Source organism: Myotis yumanensis, unplaced genomic scaffold (genome assembly GCF_028538775.1).
Source record: "Myotis yumanensis isolate MYYU_CA2020_CCGP unplaced genomic scaffold, mMyoYum1.0.hap1 SCAF_20, whole genome shotgun sequence".
Lineage (NCBI taxonomy): Eukaryota > Metazoa > Chordata > Mammalia > Chiroptera > Vespertilionidae > Myotis > Myotis yumanensis.
Genome location: NW_027223771.1, coordinates 1736170 through 1759490, shown reverse-complemented (window position 1 = coordinate 1759490; position 23321 = coordinate 1736170). Strand labels below are relative to the sequence as shown.

The 23321-nt window shown below is 55.0% G+C and overlaps 2 protein-coding genes and 1 pseudogene across 7 annotated transcripts in view; 1 reads left to right on the top strand and 2 right to left on the bottom strand.

The window, feature by feature from the left end:
- The window catches only part of SEMA4B (semaphorin 4B), a 99859-nt gene extending 81708 nt beyond the window's left edge, over positions 1-18151 (top strand). For all 6 annotated transcript variants that reach the window (XM_070400560.1, XM_070400561.1, XM_070400559.1 and 3 more), the window contains 13 exons: positions 4277-4440; positions 4604-4666; positions 6885-6983; positions 7425-7536; positions 7866-7979; positions 8129-8280; positions 10085-10266; positions 10382-10532; positions 11575-11785; positions 12115-12230; positions 12712-12878; positions 16145-16230; positions 16503-18151. In XM_070400560.1, coding sequence (XP_070256661.1) covers positions 4277-4440; positions 4604-4666; positions 6885-6983; positions 7425-7536; positions 7866-7979; positions 8129-8280; positions 10085-10266; positions 10382-10532; positions 11575-11785; positions 12115-12230; positions 12712-12878; positions 16145-16230; positions 16503-17233 — 2348 coding nt within the window. In that variant the 3' untranslated portion in view covers positions 17234-18151. The remainder of the gene's footprint in view (positions 1-4276; positions 4441-4603; positions 4667-6884; positions 6984-7424; positions 7537-7865; positions 7980-8128; positions 8281-10084; positions 10267-10381; positions 10533-11574; positions 11786-12114; positions 12231-12711; positions 12879-16144; positions 16231-16502) is intronic.
- On the bottom strand, positions 220-801 carry LOC138998438 (THO complex subunit 7 homolog pseudogene; annotated as a pseudogene).
- A 1036-nt stretch (positions 18152-19187) lies between the features above and the next one.
- Positions 19188-23147, bottom strand: CIB1 (calcium and integrin binding 1). Its single transcript, XM_070400564.1, has 7 exons — positions 23003-23147; positions 22843-22877; positions 21770-21878; positions 20103-20253; positions 19874-19992; positions 19692-19780; positions 19188-19445 (listed from the first exon to the last, which is right to left on the bottom strand). The coding sequence occupies exons 1-7, from the start codon at positions 23051-23053 to the stop codon at positions 19424-19426; spliced, it is 576 nt and encodes a 191-aa protein (XP_070256665.1). The 5' UTR covers positions 23054-23147; the 3' UTR covers positions 19188-19423.
- Between the last annotated feature and the right edge of the window lie 174 nt (positions 23148-23321).

Genomic DNA, 23321 nt, shown 5'->3' with positions numbered 1-23321 from the left:
GTGGGGGGGTGTGGGAAGAGATTGGACAATAATCGTGCACCTATGGATGAGGACAGTGGGTCGGGAGTGAGGGTGGAGGGTGGTGTGGGAACTGGGTGGAGGGGAGCTATGGGGGGAAAAAAGAGGAACCAATGTAATAATCTGAACAATAAAGATTTAATTTTAAAAAAACTTTAAATGTCTCAAGAGCACAGCAAATGCTAAGCACGCTAAGATCGTGTTGCTACTTCAATAGCTGGGGAGTGGCGAGAGCTGGCCTATGGCTTAGAATCTGTATCCATGCTTGTTTCCTGAGCCTCCTCCAACTCTGAGAGCTTCTCATCATTTTCCAGTGTTTGCTGAAGTTCGTGGATGGTACTAAGAAGAACATGAAACTGTTTCCGTCTCAATTCCAGCTTATCTTCAACACTTTCTTTAATATGTGAAAGATGCTCCAATTCTTTGCCCATAGCTTCTAGTTCCTTTAGTGTCTCATGCCTGTCTGGATGATGCTGAATCACTTTTGCCAAAGCATCATATTCTTGGCGATTTTTTTGTATTCGTTTTGCTTGAAGAATCTGCTTTTTGCACTCAGCAATTTTTTCATGCGCTCCAGCAATGCTACATTCTATTTCTTTGTAAATTTTTTCATAATTTTCCATTTCTCTGAGATTCATATCATATATCAGCAAAGTTTTTCCCATGGAAAATTCACACTGGGATAGTGTACTCAGCATACGTTGGTACTGGCTGTAACCCTCTTCCTGGGATCCAGAGTTGCACCATTTAATGAAACTTTTCACTAGTAGATTAATTCTGCGATCATCTCCAGCATCATTTCCATCAATTAGGAGATGCTTCTGTATGACTTCGTCTAAGGGTCCCTGTTTGGGTGCCATCTGTTGGCGTCCAGCCCCAGCAGGTCCAGGGGTTCCCATAGGTGTGGACGGAGTCGGCGAAGAAGGAATGACACAGAGACAGCGTTCAGTTGATCAGCAGCCTAGCCAGGATCTCTAGCCTGGATCTCCAGCCAAGTTCTGTCCTTTATTGTCTTGTTACATCTGTTTTTATACCAGTTGATTTTAATCCTCTCAATTTCTATTCCAAAGGTTAGGGCGTTTCTTATCTCCATTCCAGGGAGTAAAGATTATGTAGCTTAAGGGTGATTGTTCATAGTTAAAGTGATTAACTACCCGCCTGGCATTTAGTTAAGGGGTTTTATTCCCTCCCTAACTTCAGGGGAAAATCCCTACCTGGGGAAACAACCTTTCTCGGAGAGGTGACCTTGGTTAAAACACATAGCACCAAGAAGGGGAGCAAACATATTAAGAACAGTATGCCATATACACCAGGTCCCTTGAAACATACGCTGTGCAGATGTTTCTTCCCTGCAGCGACTGTGTCAAGCAGCAAGGACGGACCGGCTTCCTGCAAATTCCCCCTTTTTTATTTTTTAAATGATAGCGCATGTAAATCAGCGGCCACCTCCCGGATTGGGTTGTTTAAGACTCAGAAGAAGACAAGCAATGATAGCGAGCATAGCTATAAACATAGTGGATGGAGTGCACAAGGAGCCTTGTTCCTGTAGAAGGCTGCTGGCCTCTTCAGTCAAGGGATTTCAGCTGTCCTCAAGTCGGGGGTTTGGTTGTCCTTGTTGATCTGGCTAGCAGGCGGTGTCATTGGCAATGGGCTTCCCGAAGCATCAGCGAGTTGAAGGGCTGCATCAAAGGATCCATCAGGGCCGTGCTTGATGGTGGTGTCGGTGTCCGGGGAGGAGTCAGCTGTGCCCTCTGGGTCGGCTGATATGGAAGATACTGGGGAGGAGGAGGAGGAGGAGGAGGCGGAGATGGAGGGTAGCAGAGAGAAAAAGAAGAGAAAGCAAAAGAACTACAAGGCATGGAAGTGTTTAGTAAAAAGAGGGAGAAGAAAGGGAAGAAGGCAGCATCCTGACACAGCCCTTTCCTTCCGCTGCCCCTTTCCCTGTGGTCCAAGGTAGAAATGGGAAACAAGTCCTGTTGCAGTGAGAGGGCAGCTACTGTCAGCCAGTCTCTGTCTTTACCTGGGTCCCGATCTGAGCTGGGCATGGGAAGCAAAGCAGCCATGGGAGCAGGAGACCTCCCTCAGAAGGGGTGAGGGTTCAAGCCTCTGCAAAGTTGGGGGGGTGAGGGTCTGTGCCCCACCTCTGTTGACCCCCAAGTTGTCTCCTGATGGCCCCTCTGCGACTGTGCCTGTCTTAGGTTGCTCCTTCCCTGAGGAATCTTACCAGCCTCTGGCTAACCAGCCATCCTCCAGGGCCAAGCAGGGTGATGTGAGGTGTGCGAATGAGGGAGGGGCAGCGCCCCCCTGCAAGAGGTTCAGCCTGCGGACTGAGGGTTCCCGAGTTCAATTCCGGCCAAGGGCACATGCCTTGGTTGTGGGCTTGATCCCCAGTGGGGGCACGCAGGAGGCAGCCGATTGATGATTCTCTCTCATCATTGATGTTTCCATCTCTCTCTCTCCTTCTCCCTTCCTCTCTGAAATCAATAAAGAAATATATTTTAAAAAATGATAACAAGTGATAAAGGAAAAGAAATTCCCTGTAACTCTACCAGAGCTACCACTCTTCCGCATTTCAGTGATTCATTCTTCCAGATTTTTTTCTCTATGTTTATATCTTTCCCAAATACAAAAAAATAGAATCTAACAAGACATACTACTTTATAACCTGGTTTCACTAAGTAGTATGTCTTTAGTATATTTCCTTGTCCACTACATATTCTATAACAACGAAAGATATTTAAAATTTATACCAAGGTACGTGCACATAATTTTTTTAAGTATAGGACTTGCTGTGTAAAGCAACAGCTGCCTTACTCTTCCCGAGCCCAGGCCCGGTTAAAAGGGGCAACCTTTGTCACTTACACTTCTTGTTACACAGTGGTTTTCTCTGTGTATGTTAGTAAAATGCTTCTATCCCTATTCCTGGCTTATCTGATTTGCTGCTGATAAAAATAAGGCTGTCTAGCCCGGCCGGTGTGGCTCAGTGGTTGAGCTTCGACCCACGAACCAGGAGGTCACGGTTCGATTCCTGGTCAGGGCACATACCCCGTTTGTGGGCTCGATCCCCAGTAGGGGGCATGCAGGAGGCAGCCGATCAATGATTCTCTATCATCATTGATGTTTCCCTCTCCCTTCCCCTCTGAAATCAATAAAAATATATGTTTAAAAAAAAAGGCTGTCTAGCGCTCAGACCCTTCCCCACCTTCCTCCAAACGTTTCCTGCCACTCTCTTTGGTTACCTTTGCGGTTTAAATTAATAGGCATAACCCTCAGTGCCCGGTCCCCGTCATCACTGATGGTGTCTTGTGGCCCTTTGCTCTCAGAGGACGAGAGAGACTCCACTTGCCTAACTGCTCTCGTCCCCAGCGTCGGTGTCTGTCTGTTGTACGCCTAGGCTCCTGAGGTCAAGGCCGAGAACATGAATGTCCTGTATCACAGCCATACGTCTCCCGGGCATCCTCGTGGCCACTGAGGGGCCGGGGGTGCGCGGTGCCCGCCAGGCCTTCTCTCTGGGTCTTATGCTGCGCAAAGGAAAGTGTGCAATCCCTCTCCGTCCTTGTATTCTGACACGGGCTCAAAAACCATCACTTTGTATTTTAGTTCCCATTATTTTATTTTATTTTATTTTTTTAATCCTCACCCGAGGATATTTTTCCATTGATTTTCGGGAGAGTGGGAGAGAGAGGGAAAGACAGAGAGAAACATCGATGTGAGAGAAACACATCGACTGGTTGCCTACTGCACACGCCCCGACCAGGGCCCGGGCCGGGGAGGAACCTGCAACCAAGGTACGTGCCCTTGACCAGAATCGAACCCGGGACCCTTCGGTCCGCAGGCCGACGCTCTATCCACTGAGCCAAGCCAGCTAGGGATGTTCCCGTCATATTTGGACCAGGCCTTTCTTATGAAACTTTGCTTGTTTTTCTGGGGCTTCTGAAAAAGCATCGTTTTTGGCATTTGCTTGTGTTCTGTCCCATGAAGTATGAGGCTTGATTTTCACACCCAGCCCCCGTACTGGGACATGGAGGTTGTTTTGATTTTTTTTTTTATACAGTTAACATTGTTTTCCGTTCACTTTCGTGCGTTTGTTTCTTGCACAGTGTTTGCGAGGCGGGAATGCTACTCTCTGTAAACCTGATCGCCTTGTCCTCGGCCCCTTGCCACCCACTGCCTTGCTGGCCTATGTTGGTTGGTTCTAGAAGTTGGTGTTTTTGTGGGAGGGGTGGCTCCCAGCTAATGTCCATCTTCCTCTCCCCAGACTCTGAAGAGCGACCATCCTTCAGATTCCAAGCTGACAACGTCTCCAACTACACGGCCCTTCTGCTGAGCAGGGACGGGGAGACCCTGTACGTGGGGGCCCGGGAGGCCCTCTTCGCGCTCAACAGCAGCGCCAGCTTCCTGCCGGGTGGGGAGTACCAGGAGGTGAGAGATGATGCCCGGGGCAGAGGATGGCAGTGGGGAAGGCGGACAGGAAAACTGACCTCCTGGGTCCTGGGATGATGCAGAGAGGGGAAAGGAGTTGGGGGTGGAGGGGGGCGGACCCTCCATTCCTACATGCACACTCACCTGCTGCCTCGTTCCCCAGCTGCTGTGGAGCGCAGATGCCGAGAGGAAATACCAGTGCAGCTTCAAGGGCAAGGACCCACAGGTGAGCCGGGACCTGAAGGCTGCCTGGGCTGCAGGTGGGATGGAGGGCGGTGGTCCTGGACCCGGGACGGAAGCGGGAGTGGGAGCAGGTGCAGCCGGCTGTGGTGGGCGGGCACAGGCTTCTGAGATGGCCAGACCTGGCTCTGAATCTTGGACCAGTAGATTTGCTGCTCTGGGCCTTAGTGTTCCCATCTGTCAAATGGGGATAGTAGCCTGGCCGGCGTGGCTCAGTGGTTGAGCATTGACCCATGAACCAGGAGGTCATGGTTTAATTCCCAGTCAGGGCACATGCCCGGGTTGCGGTCTCGATCCCCCAGTGGGGGGGCGCGCAGGGTATCTCCCTCTCCCTTCCTTTTTCAAATCAATAAAAATATATTAAAAAATAAAATAGCCCTAACTGGTTCGGCTCAGTGGATAGAGCGTCGGCCTGAGGACTCAAGAGTCCCAGGTTTGATTCCTGTCAAGGGCATGTACCTTGGTTGTGGGCACATCCCCAGTAGGGGGCGTGCAAGAGGCAGCTGATTGATGTTTCTCTCTCATCGATGTTTCTAACTCTCTATCCCTCTCCCTCCCTCTGTAAAAAATCAATAAAATATATTTTAATAAAATAAAATGAGGATAGTGATGCCTGCCTCACGATACCCACCGTGAGTGAGAATTCAGTGAGGTCATAGGCATAAGGCATCTGGGACAATATAAGTGTCAGATAAACGTGAGCTTCCGGCAGGAGCAGCGACTGGGTGGGGACAGCAGTCATGTCCCTCTGCACATGGTGCCTGATGTGGCAGGTCTGACAGGTCCTGGTTAGGCTTTGGCCAGACCAATGGGTGCGGGTCTCATCCAGTCCCCGGGGTTCTTCTGGAGGACTCCCCACTGTTCCCAGAGGCCGCTGGCCCTGAGTGCAGCGGGGGCAGCTAAGGAGACGGTAGAAGAGCGCCGGACTTGGGATCGAGACACAGGTTCAAGTGCTGACACCCTGATTTCTTCCATTCAGCACATAGTATCTCCTTAAAAAAAATTTATATATATATATGTAAATATATATATATACTTTTATATATATATATTTACATATATATATACACACACACACATACATATACATATATATGTATATGTATATGTATGTATATATGTATTTTTTATTATTGATTTTGGAGAGGGAGAGGGAGGTAGAAATATCAATGATGAGAGAGAATCATGGATTGGCTGCCTCCTGCACGCCCCCCACTGGGGATCCAGCCCACAACCCGGGCATGTGCCCTTGACCAGGGATCGATCGTAGGTCCAGCCATTGAGCCACACTGGCTGGGCAGCACTGGCTTTGTGTCCAGGTACATTTAGACCCTGGAGATTCAATTGTGAAAGAGAAGAAAGAACAACAGGCAAGAATCAGTCAATATAAAAGGTAGTCCGGTTACACGCTTCCTTCCAAAAAAGTGCCATCTGAGCCAAGAGGAGAAGCCGGTGAGGGAGTTGACATGGGGCACCTGCGGGAGGAGCAGGCCTGTGGGTTTCACTCCGAGTGGGGTGTTTGGAGAACCCCTGGAGGGCCGAGCAGAGGAGTGGCAGACAGTGGCCTCCATGCTGCGAGGACGAGGGAGGGAGACCAGCGAGGGAGGGGAGGTGCTGGTGGCCTGGACCAGGGAGGGAGACCTGGTCAGATTCCCGGTGCATTGTGAAGGTGGGGCCACCAGGGTCTCCTGATGGGAAAATACCGGGTGTGCGAGGTGGGAATTGGAGGCTGGCCGGGAGGTTTGGGGCCTCAGCAGCCGCGAGGGTGGAGTTGCCATTAATGAAAAGGAAAGACCTCAGAGGAGAAAGGTTTGGGGAGCTATCAGAGGGTGGGTTGGAGACGCTATTAGACGCTCTCGGAAGCTGCCCGTGAGCCTGGGGCCGGGCTTCAGGCCGTGTGTCTCCTGCCCTGGGCTGTGGCTCCCTCCCCGTGTGGGGTGGGAGGGACCATCCGTTTGCACTGAGGACCTTCAGGGGCCAAGGCCGCCCAAGAGGACGCATTTCCGTGCCTCACCCCAGACGGAACTAAAGGCTGCCGACCGCAGAGCTGGCTGAGCCCCGAGGTCCCACCTACACACATCTGTGGTCCTTGGTGGGCTCAGTCGAGTCCAGATTTGAGGCCTCACCCCCAGCCCTGGCCTTGGGTCTCGGTGGTGCCCCCTGGTGGCTGGCTTGAGCCTGACATCCTGCCCCTCTTTCCCCAGCGCGACTGTCAGAACTACATCAAGATCCTCCTGCCACTCAACAGCAGCCACCTGTTCACCTGCGGCACCGGGGCCTTCAGCCCGCTCTGCGCCTACATCGTGAGTGCTCGTCCCACCCCCCCGCTGGCCCCGAATCTCCCCGCTTTCTGCCCCAGAGAGCTGCTCTCCAGCACCGCCCCCTGGCGTAGGGCAGGTCCCAGCAAGGCTTCTTGGTAGCTCTGGGCTCCAGGAGCCCGTGGCCCAGCCCCAGCTGAAGGAGGAGCTCATGCAATGGCCCAGGCGCCACGATCCAGGCTGAGCCACAGCGCATGCCCTGTACACCCCTTTCTAAGCATCGTCTCCCCTCTGCCACCTGGGACTTCTGGCGCCCACCGCAGAGGTCACTGTGCCCTGAGCACTAGGATGGGGAGGACGGCCTGTCTGACCTCTGCCCCCACCCCCTCCCCCTCCGAGTTGCCCTTCCCAGCATCGCCCGCCTTTCCTGCGGAGCCCACCCCTGCCCTGGTGTGCCCCTGAGCCCCCCTGTCCGCTCCCCCATAGAGTGTGGAGAACTTCACGCTGGCACAGGACAAGGCGGGGAATGTCCTCCTGGAAGATGGCAAGGGCCGATGCCCCTTTGACCCCAATTTCAAGTCCACGGCCCTAATGGTTGGTGAGTATTGGGGGCAGGATGGCCTGGTTGAGGCTCCATCGGGGGCGGGGGGTGATGTGCAGGTGTGACTTTGGGCTGCCCTTGGGTTCCTGCTCCCTCCTCTGCGCACCCCAGTTTCTGCTCCCGGTTCCTGCTCCCTCCTCTGTGCACCCCAGTTCCTGCTCCCGGTTCCTGCTCCCTCCTCTGCGCACCCCAGTTCTTGCTCCCGGTTCCTGCTCCCTCCTCTGTGCACCCCGAGTGAAGTGGGCAGGGCCGGGGTCATTGCAGGCCTGTGCCGGGGGAGGAGGCCCCGCCGAGAGGCCGTTCCCATGGGAATGTTTTCTTGGCAGATGGCGAGCTCTATACTGGGACAGTCGGCAACTTCCAGGGGAATGACCCGGCCATCTCCCGGAGCCAGAGCCGCCGCCCCATCAAGACCGAGGGCTCCCTCAACTGGCTCCAAGGTGAAGCCCTCCCACCGCCCACCCGTGGGCAGGCCCAGGGACCCTGGGAAGGGTGCCCCCCCCCCGCCCCCCGCCCCAGGGCCTGAGAACAGAGTCTCGCCTGTTTGGGATTCCTGGGCTGACTCTGTGTTCCTTGCCGGCTCCCACAGACCCAGCGTTTGTGGCCTCGGCCTACATTCCCGAGAGCCTGGGCAGCTTGCAAGGGGACGATGACAAGATCTACTTCTTCTTCAGCGAGACGGGCCAGGAGTTTGAGTTTTTCGAGAACACCATCGTGTCCCGCATCGCCCGCATCTGCAAGGTGAGGGGGGGCCCCCAGAGCCCCCAAAGGCTCCCCCGGTCCGGGGTCAGGAAACGCCAGGAGGTCCTGCTTCTGTGACCTTCTGTTGTCCTCCGGGAAGAACGGCTTAGCTCCCGGCCTTTAAATCAAAATACCTCGTATTGTTTTCTCTTATGCGAACTATAGAACAGGAATGCACACACAGACGTCACACGATAGAGAGGCAGCATAGCATCACGATACAGAGGCGAGCCTCTGGCGCCAGGCTGCCTGCTGCTCAGCCAGCCCCTGTTGGTCGTGTGAACCTGGGCTCCGCCCCCACCTGCTCAGTGACAGCTCCCTGGTCTGTGCAATGGGAGCAAGAACCACACCTGACTCAGGTTGTCGTGTGGACTAAATTAATTCACATAAAGCTTTTAGGCATGTGGTTGAATATTATGTTGTACTAGAGGCCCGGTGCATGAAATTCCTTTGGGGGGGGGTGTCCCTCAGCCCTGCCTGCACCCTCTCCAATCCAGGACCCCTCGGGGGATGTCTGACTGTCCCCTGCAGGATCAGGCCTAAACTGGCAGTCGGACATCCCTCTCGCAATCCGAGACCACTGGCTCCTAACCACTTGCGTGGCTGTCTGCCTGATCACCCTAACTGCTCTCCCCTGCTGGCCTGATCACCCTAACTGCTCTCCCCTGCTGGCCTGATCACCCTAACTGCTCTCTCCTACCGGCCTGATTTCCCTAACTGCTCTCCCCTGCTGGCCTGATCACCCTAACTGCTCTCCCCTGCTGGCCTGATCACCCTAACTGCTCTCCCCTGCTGGCCTGATCACCCCTAACTGCCTCTGCCTTGGTCCCGCCACCATGGCTTTGTCCAGAAGGATGTGTGGTCTAATTAGCATATTACCCTTTTATTAGTATAGATTCCTATCTCCCAGCCATAAGAAGTGACCATTTTTAACATTCTAGAAGGTTCCTTGCTAATCTTTTTTTTTTTTTTGCATATGTGTAAATACATATATTTATATTACAAAAAAACTATTTACAGCCCGGCCTGTGTGGCTCAGTGGTTGAGTGTTGACCTAGGAACCAGGAGATCATGGTTCAATTCTAGTCAAGGGCACATGTCCTGGTTGCAGGCTCGATCCCCAGTGGGTATCGTGCAGGAGGCAGCCGATCAGTGATTCTCTCTCATCATTGATGTTTCCATCTCTCTCTCCCTCTCCCTTCCGCTCTGAAATCAATAAAAATATATTAAAACAACAGCAACAAAAAAGACTGTTCGCAAACACGACTTGCACTGTAAATGCAGTTCTTCAGCTGGAAGCCGTGACCTGTGTCCATGTTTGTAGCGAGACTCCCCTTGGGCCTTTTTGTGGGATTTCACAGAACGCAAAGCATTGGTGTCCACTTAGCCCGCTGATGCACCTGCACCTTGCCTCCAGGTGTTCTTGATCTTTTCTTTTCTTTTCTTTTCTTTTTATTGATTTGTTTAGAGAGAGAGGAAGGGAGAGGGAGAGAGAGAGAAACATCCATGAGAGAGAATCATGGATTGGCTGCCTCCTGCACGCCCCCTACTGGGGATCGATCCCGCAACTCGGGCATGTGCCCTTGACCAGGAATAGAACCGTGACCTCCTGGTTCATAGGTTGATGCTCAATAACTAAGCCATGCTGGCCGGGATGGGTGTTCGTAATTTTCAATGGAGCTCAGGCCTGGCTGTGGCTTGCCCATCTTCCCTGCTGTCCGTCTCAGCTACCGTAGGGGAGGGGGCAGCGAGGAGCCCCCAGCCCCCCACCTCAGTGCCTGAGCGGCCTCTCCCTCTCCTGCAGGGTGACGAGGGCGGCGGGCGGATCCTGCAGCAGCGCTGGACGTCCTTCCTGAAGGCCCAGCTGCTGTGCTTGCGGCCCGGCGATGGCTTCCCGTTCAACGTGCTGCAGGACGTCTTCACGCTGAGCCCCAGCCCCGAGGACTGGCGTGACACCCTCTTCTACGGGGTCTTCACGTCCCAGTGGTAGGGCCCCCGGACCTGGCTGGGGATGGGAGGGTGAGGGGCGGCTGGGGCTGGGCCCGGGAGCCCTCCTCATCCTGAGCCCCGGCTCTCGGGTTAACCGTCACTTCTCGTGTAGGCACAGAGGGACCACAGAGGGCTCCGCCGTCTGTGTCTTCAGCATGAAGGACGTGCAGAGGGCCTTCGACGGCTTCTACAAGGCGGTGAACCGGGAGACGCTGCAGTGGTACACCGTGGCCTACGAGGTGCCCACGCCCCGGCCCGGCTCGGTGAGCTCTGCTCCCTGCACTGGGCGGGGGGCCCCGGGAGATGGGGCCTCTCCCAGGCTGGGGTCCCTTGGCTTCTCCAAGTCTGTCACGGCTGTTTTCTCATCTTCAGAGTGGGGACAGAAGCCCAGGCCTGCTTGTCCCACTGGGTTAGATGGGACTGTGACTGTTGAATGCCTTCCAAGCTGTGGGGGGCGAGTTGGGGGGAGGTGTGCCCCCATCAGGGCACTCACAGTACCTTTGTACTTGTGTGCTCACAGTGCCTCCCCCTGGGCTGTGAGCGCCTTATTTATTTGAGTAATAAATGGCCAGGCCCCAAGAAAGAGTTTTCTTCTTTTTTAAAAAATAGATTTTTTATTGATTTCAAAGGAAGAGAGAGAGAGAGAAAGAGAGAGAGAAACATCAATGATGAGAGAGAATCATAGATTGGCTACCTCCTGCACGCCCCACACTGGGGATCGAGCCTTCAACCTGGGCTGTGCCCTGAATGGGAATTGAAACGTGACCTCCGGTTCATAGGTCAATGCTCAATCACTGAGCCACGCTGGCCGGGCTAGAGTTCCTTCTCCTTTCCTTCCAGCCTGAGGGGCTTCCCCAGAGCAGACCTGAGCCAGGACATGGGCGTGCAGAGCACATCTCAGCACTGCCCTACTGTGTGCTTATCCCCAGCCCTCGAGCCTCATCGGAGGAGGGTCACTCCTGGGTACCAAGTCTCAGGGCTCTTACAGAGAGAATCAGGCACTAACTGTGGGCACCTCATGCCCCCCCACTAGGATGCTCACAGAGCAGGCGGTGTGGTTGTGCTGCTCGAGGCCTGGGGGAGCAACTGGGAGCATCACAACAGGGACACCGGCCAGCGGGGCCCTTGGGTGCCCACAGCCTGGGCTTTGCCCTGTGGCTCCACAGACCTGCTAGTGACCTGCCGTGGCTTCCGAGGGTGGGCGTATGCCCTGCCGCCCTCGGGAGAGGCCGCCCCGGCGGGATCTGCGGGGACCCCCTCCTGCCCCTTGTGACGCCGGCCTCACGCCGCCACCTTCTCCTTCAGTGCATCACCAACAGCACCCGGGAGAGAAGGATCAACTCGTCCCTGCAGCTCCCCGACCGCGTGCTGAACTTCCTCAAGGACCACTTCCTGATGGACGGGCAGGTCCGCAGCCGCCTGCTGCTGCTGCAGCCGCAGGCCCGCTACCAGCGCGTGGCCGTGCACCGCGTGGCGGGCCTGCACCGCACCTATGACGTCCTCTTCCTGGGCACCAGTGAGTATCTGCAGCCAGGCAGGCGCGGAGGCCGGGGGCGTGGCCGAGGCCGGGGGCGTGGCCGAGGGCGTGGCCGAGGGTGTGGCGGGGGCCGAGGCCCGAGGCGTGGTCTATTCTGGGAGGCGTGGCCGAGGGTGTTGCGGGCCGACGCCCGGGGCGTGGTCTGTTCTGGGGGCGTGGTCGAGGCCGGGGCGTGGTCTATTCTGGGGGCGTGGCCGAGGGTGTGGCGGGTCGAGGCCTGGGGCGTGGCCTATGCTGGGGGCGGGGACGATGGGCGGGGCGCGTGGGCACAGGCTCCGACCCAGTCCTGAGCACTGTCCTTGCTGCAGAGGACGGCAGGCTGCACAAGGCGGTGGACGTGGGCTCCAGCGTGCACGTCATTGAGGAACTCCAGATCTTCTCGCCCGGGCAGCCTGTGCAGAACCTGCTCCTGGACCCCAACCGGGTAAGCAGGCGGCAGAGGCCGGTCAGCGCGCGTGGGGTGCCCCTCTGCTGATAAGCTGTTAGAAAGTGAGTGCCCGGGCCCTAGCCTGTTTGGTTCAGTGGATAGAGCATCGGCCTGCGGACTGAAGTCCCGGGTTCAATTCCCGTCAAGGGCTCGTACTTTGGTTGCAGGCTCCTCCATGGCCCGGACCCTGGTCCGGGTGCGTGCAGGAGGCAACCAATTGATGTCTCTCTCTCACATCGATGTTTCTCTCTCTCTGTCTCTCCCCCTCCCACTCTCTCTAAAAATCAATGGAAAAATATCCTTGGGTGGAGAGGATTTAAAAATAAATTAATTTTTAAAAAAAGAAGAAGAAAGTGGGTGCCCAGGAGCATGGGAGGAGGCCCTGGGGGAGTGGCTCAGGTTGGGCACTGGAGCCAGGGGTGGCTGTGGGTGGTGGCCCGGGCCGCTGTGCCTGACTCTGATCCCCGTGTCTGTGCAGGGTCTGGTGTATGCAGCCTCATACTCGGGTGTAGTCCAGGTGCCCGTGGCCAACTGCGACCTGTACCGGACCTGCGGGGACTGCCTCCTGGCCCGGGACCCCTACTGCGCTTGGAGCAGCAACAGGTGCCGTCGCATCAGCCTCTACCGCCCGGTGGCGACCTCCAGGTGAGAGTCCTGAAGGCCTTCCCTCTGCCCATCCCTTGCGCGACCTCGGAGCACCTTCCCCGGGCTCTCTGAGAATCCCCACACAGCTTCGTTTGCGTCCACTGTCTTGGTGTAATTATTATTATTATTATTTTAATATATTTTATTGCTTTTTTACAGAGAGGAAGGGAGAGGGATAGAGAGTTAGAAACATCGATGAGAGAGAAGCATTGATCAGCTGCCTCCCCCACACCCCCTACTGGGGATGTGCCCGCAACCAAGGTACATGCCCTTGACCGGAATCGAACCTGGGACCCTTCAGTCCCCAGGCCAACGCTCTATCCAGTGAGCCAAACCGATAGGGCAATTATTTTTTAAATACTAGAGGCCCGATGCACAAAATTCGAGCAAGAGTAGGCCTTCCTTCTCCTGGCTGCCGGCACCGGCTTCTCTCTGGCACCTGGGACCTGGGCTTCCCTCACAGTCCCAAGGACGTCTGGTCTAATTAGCATATTACACTTTTATTATTATGGATTTTTATTGATTTCAGAGAGGAAGGGAGAGGGAGAGAGAGATAGAAACATCAATGATGAGAGAGAATCATTGATTGGCTGCCTCCTCCACACCCCACACTGGGGATCGAGCCCACAATCCGGGCATGTGCCCTTGTCCGGGAATCGAATTGTGACCTCCTGTTTCATAGGTTGACATATTTTCTTTAATATATTTTATTGATTTTTTACAGAGAGGAAGGAAGAGGGATAGAGAGTTAGAAACATCGATGAGAGAGAAACATCGATCAGCTGCCTCCTGCACACTCCCTACTGGGTATGTGCCTGCAACCAAGGTACATGCCCTTGACCGGAATCGAACCTGGGACCTTTGAGTCCACAGGCCGACGCTCTATCCACTGAGCCAAACCGGTTAGGCGGTTGACATATTTTAAGTGAAATCAGGACCTGCCCCATTTGTAGTGTCCTTGTTTTAAAAAAAGAAAGAAAGAAATTATTTGAAGTGGCCTAGTCAAAATAATACAATTTTTTAAAAAGTTGTTTTCAAAATGACTTGTTTGGGTTATAAAATGTTTGTATATGCCCTAGCTGGCTTGGCTCAGTGGGTAGAGCGTCAGCCTGTGGACTGAAGGGTCCCGGGTTCGATTCACGGTCAGGGCACATGCCCAGGTTGTGGGCTCCACCCTAGTAGGGGGCATGCAGAAGGCAGCCAATCAATGATTCTCTCTCATCATTGATGTTTCTATCTCCCTCTCCCCTCCTCTCTAAAATAAAAAAATATATTAAATAAATAAATAAATAAATAAATAAAATAAAGTTTGTATAGAAAACTTAGAAAATAGAGATAAACCCAATCAAAACATAACTACCCCTAAACCCACCACCTAGAGAGAATCACGGTGAGAATTTGATGTCTACCCTCCCAGACTTTTCTATGTACGTGTAAAACAAAAGAGCATGCGTTTTAAGTGGAAACAAGACCTGCCCCCACTTGTCGTGTCCCCGCTTCACACAGGGGGACCCCAGCGCCAGCTTCCGATTTCACAAAACCTCATGTGACTACACACACGGACACTGGGAGGGACGCACCAAACACGCTCCTTGTCATGGCTCCTGGATGCTGGTTTTAACAGTATTTTCAGCCTTGGTCCTTGTTTGAATCGTTCTGAGGTTCTTGGTTACATTTTATGCAACAAGTCGGTGCGTGGGCATGGATTTGAGAGAGACAGCTATCTGCCCCGTCTGGGTGGCTCAGTTGGTTGGAGGGTCACCCTGTACACCAAGCATGTCAAACTCAAAGGCTCACACGGGCCCAATAAACAACCTTAAAGTGTATGTGGCCGCAAAAAATCAAAAGCTTCCATTTTCATAGAAACGTAGGTTTATTTCGATAGAGATGTGCTGAATACAAAGGGCTGAAATAAGTGAGTGATCGTTACCATAAAATAATAGAACATTTTAATAAAAATTAATATTTTTTTTTCTTGAACATTCACTTACCAGACACTGAATAACGGCACAAATGAATAAGTGTAACGCAGATAAGCCTATTTTTCTTGTTCTCTGAAAGTGAGGTATTTCCTGTGGCGCACAACAAACAAATCAGTCCAAGACTAATGACGTGGCCATCGGCTGCTAAAATATTCGCTGCCGGTATTAGTGGAGAGAAATGGTGTGCCTGTGCGTAAGGCGCGTAAGGGAAGTGAATGCAACACGACGATAGTAATCAGTCATTAGTGAACATTGTAGTTCGTTATTAATGATTATGTATAACAGGATGTTGTAAAAATTAAGTCATGACATTTTCTTTTTAAAGATGTTTTATTGATTTCTCACAGAGAGGAAGGAAGAGGGACAGAGAGTTAGAAACATCGATGAGAGAGAAACATCGATCAGCTGCCTCCTGCACGCCCTCCACCGGGGATGTGCCTGCAACCAAGGTACATGCCCTTGACCGGAATCGAACCTGGGACCCTTCAGTCCGCAGGCCGACGCTCTATCCACTGAGCCAAACTGGTTAGGGCATGAAATTTTTATTAAAACGTTTCTTACATACCATTATATTGGCTGGGCTGCAAAAATATTCGTTGTGGGCCGTGAGTTTGACATGCTTGCTGTACACCAAAAGGTGGGTTCCATCCCTGGTCAGGGTGCGTCCGGGAGGCAACCAATCGATGTTTCTAGTCCTCTCTCTCCCTCTTCCCTCCTCTCTCTCTCAAATCAATAAACATATCCTTGGGTGAGGATTAAAAAAAAGACAGACACACACACACAGCTATATACACACAGAGCCAGGTGTCCTTCCTGTGTCTTAAGGCTTGTGCTGCTTTTGTAATGCAGGGGAGTATTACAGTAACTTTTACTTGAAATAACCACTGGGGCCGAAACCGGTTTGGCTCAGTGGACAGAGCGTCGGCCTGCGGACTGAAAGGTCCCAGGTTCGATTCCGGTCAAGGGCATGTACCTGGGTTGTGGGCACATCCCCAGTGGGAGATGTGCAGGAGGCAGCTGATCGATGTTTCTCTCTCATCGATGTTTCTGACTCTCTATCTCTCTCCCTTCCTCTCTGTAAAAAATCAATAAAATATATTAAAAAAAAAAAAAAAAAAAAGAAATAACCACTGGGAAACAGGAGATGCTGGCCTGCTTTTTACCCCTGCTCTGGGCCTGCTGGTCCCTGAACCCCGGGCCCTTGCCTCCAGGGCTGCACCTGGGGGGTAGGGGTGCAGACCCACGGAGCACCCTGGCCTACCCCAGGCTGTCTTTGTTCCTCAGGCCGTGGATCCAGGACATCGAGGGGACTAACGCCAGGGACCTCTGCAACGCTTCCTCCATCAAGTCCCGGACTGCTGCACCAGCAGGTAAGGTGCCCATCAGAGGATGGAGGGAGGCAGCCTCCAGGTTGCTTAGAAGGCTCCTCAGTTCAGGCACTGGCGGGAGTAAATGCCTTTCCTCCCGTCCTCGTCCCTCCAGCCTGCAGGCGAGGCCCTGGGAAGTGGAAGTCACAATCCCCGGAGTCCTCAGAGTTGCCCCGGGGGCCTGATGGGCGCTGCCCAGCGGGCGGTGGCTGAGCTGGGGCTGTGGTGCACGCCAGGCCCCCTTGGCCCCATGTCTGTGCCTCTCCTGCCCGCAGGTGAGAAGCCCTGTGAGCCAGTCCCGTTCCAGCCCAATACGGTGAACACCTTGGCCTGCCCCCTGCTCTCCAACCTGGCGACGCGGCTCTGGCTGCACAACGGACAGACTGTCAATGGCTCTGCCTCCTGCCGGGTGCTGCCCACGGGGGACCTGCTGCTGGTGGGCAGCCAGCAGGAGCTGGGGGTGTTCCAGTGCTGGTCGCTGGAGGGGGGCTTCCGGCAGCTGGTGGCTAGCTACTGCCCGGCGGTGTTGGACACGGCGGCAGACCGGCGGGGGAAAGGGCCCATCATCATCAACACGTCGCGGGTGAGCGCGCCCGCCCACGGCAAGGCCAGCTGGGGCGCGGACCGGTCCTACTGGACCGAGTTCCTGGTGATGAGCGTGCTGTTCGTGCTGGTCATACTGCTCCTGATCCTGTTCTTCCTCTACCGGCACCGCGACGGCATGAAGGTCTTCCTGAAGCAGGGGGAGTGTGCCAGCGTGCACCCCAAGACCCGCCCGGTGGTGCTGCCGCCCGAGACCCGGCCGCTCAACGGCGTCGGTCCCCCGAGCATCCCGCCGGACCACCGAGGCTACCAGGCCCTGTCGGACAACTCCCCGGGGCCACAGGTCTTCACGGAGTCCGAGAAGAGGCCGCTCAGCATCCACGACAGCTTCGTGGAGGTGTCCCCGGTGTGCCCCCGGCCCCGGGTCCGCCTGGGCTCTGAGATCCGGGACTCGGTGGTGTGACGGCTGACTTCCAGAGGAGGCCACCCTGGCTTCAGAGCGCCGTGGACGCTCAGAGGCCTTGGCCGGACTCTGCTCTTGTAGAGTCTGGCCGGACACGGCGCCGTGCCCAGCCCTCCGGAGTAGCGGGGCCCTTCAACCGGCCCCGTTGGAGGAGTGAGGCCCCTCCAACCCAGATGCCGTGGCCCCGCGGAAGATGGGCGGGCGCCCGCCTAGGTGCGCAGAGCAGTGCTCCTCATGTAAGCTGAGCCTTTTGTGTAAAAAAAAAACCACTGAAAATGTGAAATAAGAACGATGCCATGTGCCCGGCCGCTCCAGCTCGCAGCCCCCAGCCTCGGGGTCTCGCCCTGGTTGGGGTTCTGGAAACGTCCACCGTGGTGGGTGGAGACAGTTGGGAACCTCTGCCTTATGCTACTGCCACAGGCGGCCGTCGGGGCCCGGGGCCGGCTCCGGCTCGGTGGGTCCTGCCTGGCCACTGGCCAAGTTGTTACGGCCACCATCCCGTCACCTCAGGGACCGAGGGCCACGCTGCCACTGCGGCCCTCACGTGGCCTGGGCTCGAGCCACCTCTGGACCTTTCCGGCCTGTATCAGGCCGTGGCCACGTGACAGCAGGCAGCGTGAGCTCAGGAGTTAGGACGATGTTCACCTTCCCCTCGGAATTCTAGGAAGAGACTGTTGTTGGCTGCCTTCCTCTGTCCAGACTGAAACCCGTGTCCCCCGTCCCGTATCCACCCGGCGCGTCTCGGCGCCCAGTCCCCCTTCACTCCCACACTTCACCTGCCTCCGATCTAAGGGAGTTGACGCTGCCCAGCACAAGGGCCTGAATTTATGTGGGTTTTATATATTTTTTTTAAGTCAGATGCACTTTACATTTGTTCTGTTTTTTTTTGTATTGTAAATAAAATCTCAAGAACTGAAATTGAATCGTCGCCCTTCCTCTTAAAGGACCGTTGACCTAGCCATGGCTCGGTGGGTTTGGCTCAGTGGATGGAGCGTCAGCCTGCAGACCAAAGGGTCCCGGGTTCGATTCCGGTCAAGGGCACGGATCTTGGTTGCAGGCTCTTCCCTGGCCCAGGCCCTGGTTGGGGCTCATACAGGAGTCAACCAATCGCTGTGTTTCTCTCACATCAATGTTTCTCTCTGTCTTTCCCTCTCTCTTTCCTACTCTCCCTAAAATTCAATGGATGAGGATTAACAAAATGAAATAAAACAGATATAAACTGACTAAATTAACTAGAAGGGGAAAACAATTTACTAAAGTAAAAATGAAAAATAAAAAAATGAAAGGACTGTTGCTTTTTGAGGTTGGTCTAATCTTCTGAGCTCTGGGGGTTCTGAACTTCCTGTTCCCAGGGGCCAGGGGGCCAAAGCCAGCCCGCCGACATCTCAACCTTTTATTCTGGTCAGGGGTCGGGGCACAGGGAACAGGGTTTTTACTTAACTCTTAAAATTCTTTTTTTTATTTTAAAATGCTCATACAGTAAATACTTTTTAAAATATATGTGTGTGTATATATATATATTTTAATTGATTTCAGAGAGGAAGGGAGAGAGAGAAACATCAGTGATGAGAGAATAATGGATTGGCTGCCTCCTGCACACCCCATACCGGGGATCAAGTCCATAACCCAGATATGTGCCCTTGACCGGGAATCAGACCGTGACCTCCTGGTTCATAGGTCGACGCTTAACCACTGAGCCACGCCGGCCAGGCTACAGTAAGTTCTTTTTCCTTTTGGTAAACAGCTCTATAATGTTAATGTAGAAATTCATAGTCATCACCATCACAATCAGGATTCAAGGGGTTCCCTCCCCCACGGACCCCCTCATATTCAGTGCCCCACTCTGCCTTCCTGCTGGTCCCTTCTCCGGAGGTTTGTCAGTCCCGGGACAACCGGAGTCTCCTAGAAGTCCAGTCCTTCCTCATGACCAGCATTTCCAGTGTCACACCCAGAATCAAAACGTCTTAACCTTTATTACTGATTAGCAGAAACACAGAGCGGTGACAACGGCAGTGAGAAGGGGTGAGGCACTGACTGGGGGCGCCCTTCCCTGCCTGGGACAAGACTGCACGGTGCCAGCTCGACCGGGCCAGCTCGGCCGGCCCTGGCAACACAGGCGTAACCTTGGCCACGGCTCAGCAGTGTCAAGGTTATTGTACAGCGGCTGGGAAACCGGCTGTGTGGCTCCCGTCACAGGACGATCTTGAAGGAGCTGAACGAGAGAACAGTGGGTTTGATTTGCTGCTGGAAGAGGAGGGTGAGGACTAAATCCAAATGTACCCGCCTCTCCCCCAAGACCCTTTGGAACGGGCTGTGTCTCGCGTCTGTCAGTCCCCTTTGGGAGAAGAGCTACCCTGCGATATTCAGAGGAAGTGGGGGTGGGGGGGCTTTCCCTGGCCCCCCACCCCCCATAATAACATCCTAGACCCAGATGCCACAGGCGGGACCACTGTCATACTTGGCAAAGTCCGGTGAACGGGAAATAACATGCTGGAACTCGGAGAGATTGATGGTCCCATCCCTGTCGATGTCGGACTCTTCCAGGATCTGGGCAAAGGGAGAGTGTCAGGCCCAAGCCCTCCCTCGGCTCCCCGGCTCCCTGGCTCGGCTAGGGCCGCCCTGCTGGGCCCAGCTGCTCACATTGTCAATGAGCTGTTTCATCTCTGAAGCGCTGAGCCGCGTGTCCTCGCCCTCTCCCGTGAGGCAGTTCACGAGCTGGCTTAGGTCTTCTCTGTTCAAGGTGCCATCATCATCGAAATCTACAGAGCAGACACGGGAAGCCCAGGGCTGACCCCAGCGCCCGGGCAGCCCCGCCCAAAGGCCCCCCGGGGGCGGCCCTGTGCTCCCCTAGGCCCCCCCGGGGCCTCACCGAAGATGCGGAAGGCGTAGTGGGACTTGATGTCGGGCGTTGCCGTGTCACTGAACACGCTGAGGAGGTCCAGAAAATCCTCAAAGCTCAAGCTGTCTCGGGCGGGGGAGGTCGAGAAGACCCTGCAGATGCGCTCCCTGAAGGGGTTGGCCTAGGACAGGGATGGCGAACCTTTTGAGCTCGGCGCGTCAGCATTTTGAAAAACCCTAACTTAACTCTGGTGCCGTGTCACATAGAGAAATGTTTTGATCTTTGCAACCCTAGTAAAACAAAGACTTCTATTTTTTGATATTTACTTTATATATTTAAATGCCATTTCACAAAGAAACATCAACCCAAAACATGAGTTCGCGTGTCACCTCTGACACGCGTATCATAGGTTCGCCATCGCTGGCCTAGGAAGAGAGCCTCCATGGACCGGAGGGGACAGTTCCCAGAACCCGCACCATCAGCGCAGGCTCGGGCGGAGAATGACCAGTGCTTTTCCGAAGGCAGGAGGACCAGTGACATTGCTGGGGAGGGGGCAGAGATGGCTACTGGGAATCAGAGGTTAACCCACAGGTAGGCCCGGGGGCAGAGAAGGAAGAGGAAGACATCCTAAGCAAAGAGAACATTTAATTAGTATATGTGCTGCCGAAGCGAGCACTAGAGAGAGAACATTTAATTAAACACATGTTGTGCCCTAGCCCGTTAGGGTCAGTGAACAGAGCGTCGGCCTGGGGACCAAAGGGTCCTGGGTTTGATTCCAGTCAAGGGCACGAACTTTGGTTGCAGGCTTCTCCCTGGCCCGTCAGGGCTTGTGCAGGAGGCAACCAATTGATGTGTTTCTCTCACATCGATGTTTCTCTCTCTCCCTCCCACTCCCTTCCCCTCTCCCTAACATTCAATGGAAAAATGTCCTTGGGTGAGGATTAACAAAAAGATAAAAATAAATAGCCCTAGCTGGTTTGGCTCAGTGGATAGAGCGTCAGCCTGTGGACTGAAGGGTCCCGGGTTCAATTCCTGTCAAGAGCACATGCCCGGTTTGCGGGCTCAATCCCCAGTAGGGGGTGTGCAGGGAGGCAGCCGATCAATGATTCTCATCATTGATGTTTCTCTCTCTCTTCCTCTCCCTTCCTCTCTGAAATCAATAAAAATATATATAAATTAATGAATTAAAATAAACGCCTGTGTTACAGGCACTAGGCCAAGCCCCTTGCATTTTCACAGCCCTCAGGAGAGGCAATCAGCCTCGGGAAGAGGGGATCTCAAACTTGAGGGCAACTCAACTCCTCTTAAAGGACCGAGCTTCGCCCTGACCGGTTTGGCTCAGTGGATAGAGCGTCGGCCTGCGGACCGAAGGGTCCCCGGTTCGATTCCAGCCAAGGGCATGTACCTCGGTTGCGGGCACATCCCCAATAGGGGCTGTGCAGGAGGGCAGCTGATCGATGTTTCTCTCTCATCGATGTTTCTGACTCTCTATCCCTCTCCCTTCTTCTCTGTAAAAAATCAATAAAATATATTTAAAAAAAAAAAAAAAAAAGGACCGAGCTTCTTTTGACACGCCAAGAATGTGTTCCTAGAATCCCGATTTGAAAAACGCCATTCCAGATCACTCCACTGGGTGATTTAGGTAAAGCCCTCGCCCCCTAACATCCACGTAAACAGAGGAAAGAGCAGAATGGCACCTTGAGCTCTGGAAGGCTGAAGATCTGCTCCAGGGACACTCGCGCCTGCAGTGACTCCTCCATGCTCCGGCGCTCCAGGGGAAGCAGCTCACAGAACCGCCTGTGGGCTCTGGCACAAGCAGGGGAACCTGTTGGCCCACTTTCCCGTGTGTATTACCCATTACACACGGGGTGAGGCGCCAAGCGATGCACAGAGAATGTCTGAGTTATCAGGCTTGATGAGCCAACGGGAGCTATGTCACAAGACAGCGCAGGCTGGGAGTTGCGTTCTCCCAATGGGTATTTGCTGAGGACCTACTGTGTGCCAGGCCCTGAGCACATAGTAGGTCCCGGAGGGGTGGAGAGGTTTGGGTTTATCCCGGAGCCAGACGTTGGCTCCGATGAACTGGGAGAAATGAGCAAAACTCCAGGGATCTCCTGCTCCTCAAGGCTGAAAAGAGCCATCTCCTCCCCGGCACCACCTCCTCGCCACTGGGGTTATTTTAGCCAAGGGAAGCCCTGGCCACGTAAAGCTGGCAAGTGGCTGGAAAGGGGGTTCCCGCCCCAGTTCAAATCCTTTCTGGGGATGGAACAGTCTTAGGCAAGTTGCCGGACTTCTCCGGACCCTGTGTCACTGTCCCCTCCCTCCCTCCCTCGGGAGGATTAAAGTCGGTAACGTAGGCTGATTTAGCACCGTGCTTGGCGCCGGGCAGGTGCCGAAGAAGCGTTAGCGGTTACTGTATTATGTGGGTAAAGCTGGGAGAAGGAACCACGCTCCCCAAGGCTTCTCTGGCTTTGCCACAGCAGCCCCCGCCGGACCGGGGCTGGAGGTTCTGTTATGCAGAAGTCAGGGGAGCGCAAGGGCAAAGGGCGCCCAACTGTGGCTGCAGACAGCACAGCTGGGCCCCCGGAGCGGGCGGGGCGCAGCCCGGGCTCCGGGGCTGGGGCGCGGGACTCCGGTTCCGGCTCAGCCTCCGACCTCCGGCGGCCCCTGCCGCTCCCCCGAGGCGGCCTCAGTTTCCCCGGCGGTAAGACAGGGCCCCCCGAAGCCGTCTCTTGAGGGTCCCGGTGGCGAGGTTCAGGACGGCACTTACAGGAGGATCTCCTGCTTGGTGAGGAACGTCAGGTCCTGGAAGGCAGGCAGGACCGAGGTCAGCGGGCCGTCCGGGGGCCGCGCCCGCCCCGCCGCCCGCTCCGGGACCCGTCCCCGGGCGCAGGCCCGCGCGCGAGCTCCCCGGGCCGCATCCCGCGCACCTGGTACTCGGCCAGCAGCTCCTTGGACAGGCGGCTGCCCGAGCCCCCCATCGCCGCGCCGCGCGCACAGTTCCGCCAACTCGTCTCGGGACTCCGGCAACTTTCTCACTTCCGCCCTCGGGCCGCGTCACCGCCCCGTCCCCGCGGCAACCGCCCCTGCGGGGGGGCCCCCGCCCCCGGGCCCGCCTCCTCCTTACGGCGCCCAGAGGTTTCCCGCGGAGTCCAGACGCCGGCTCCCGGCTCTGGGCGGTCCCTGGCGAGCTGGGGGCGTGGTCAGGGGCGTGGTCAGACCACAGGCCCCGCCTCCGGGGGCCGGACG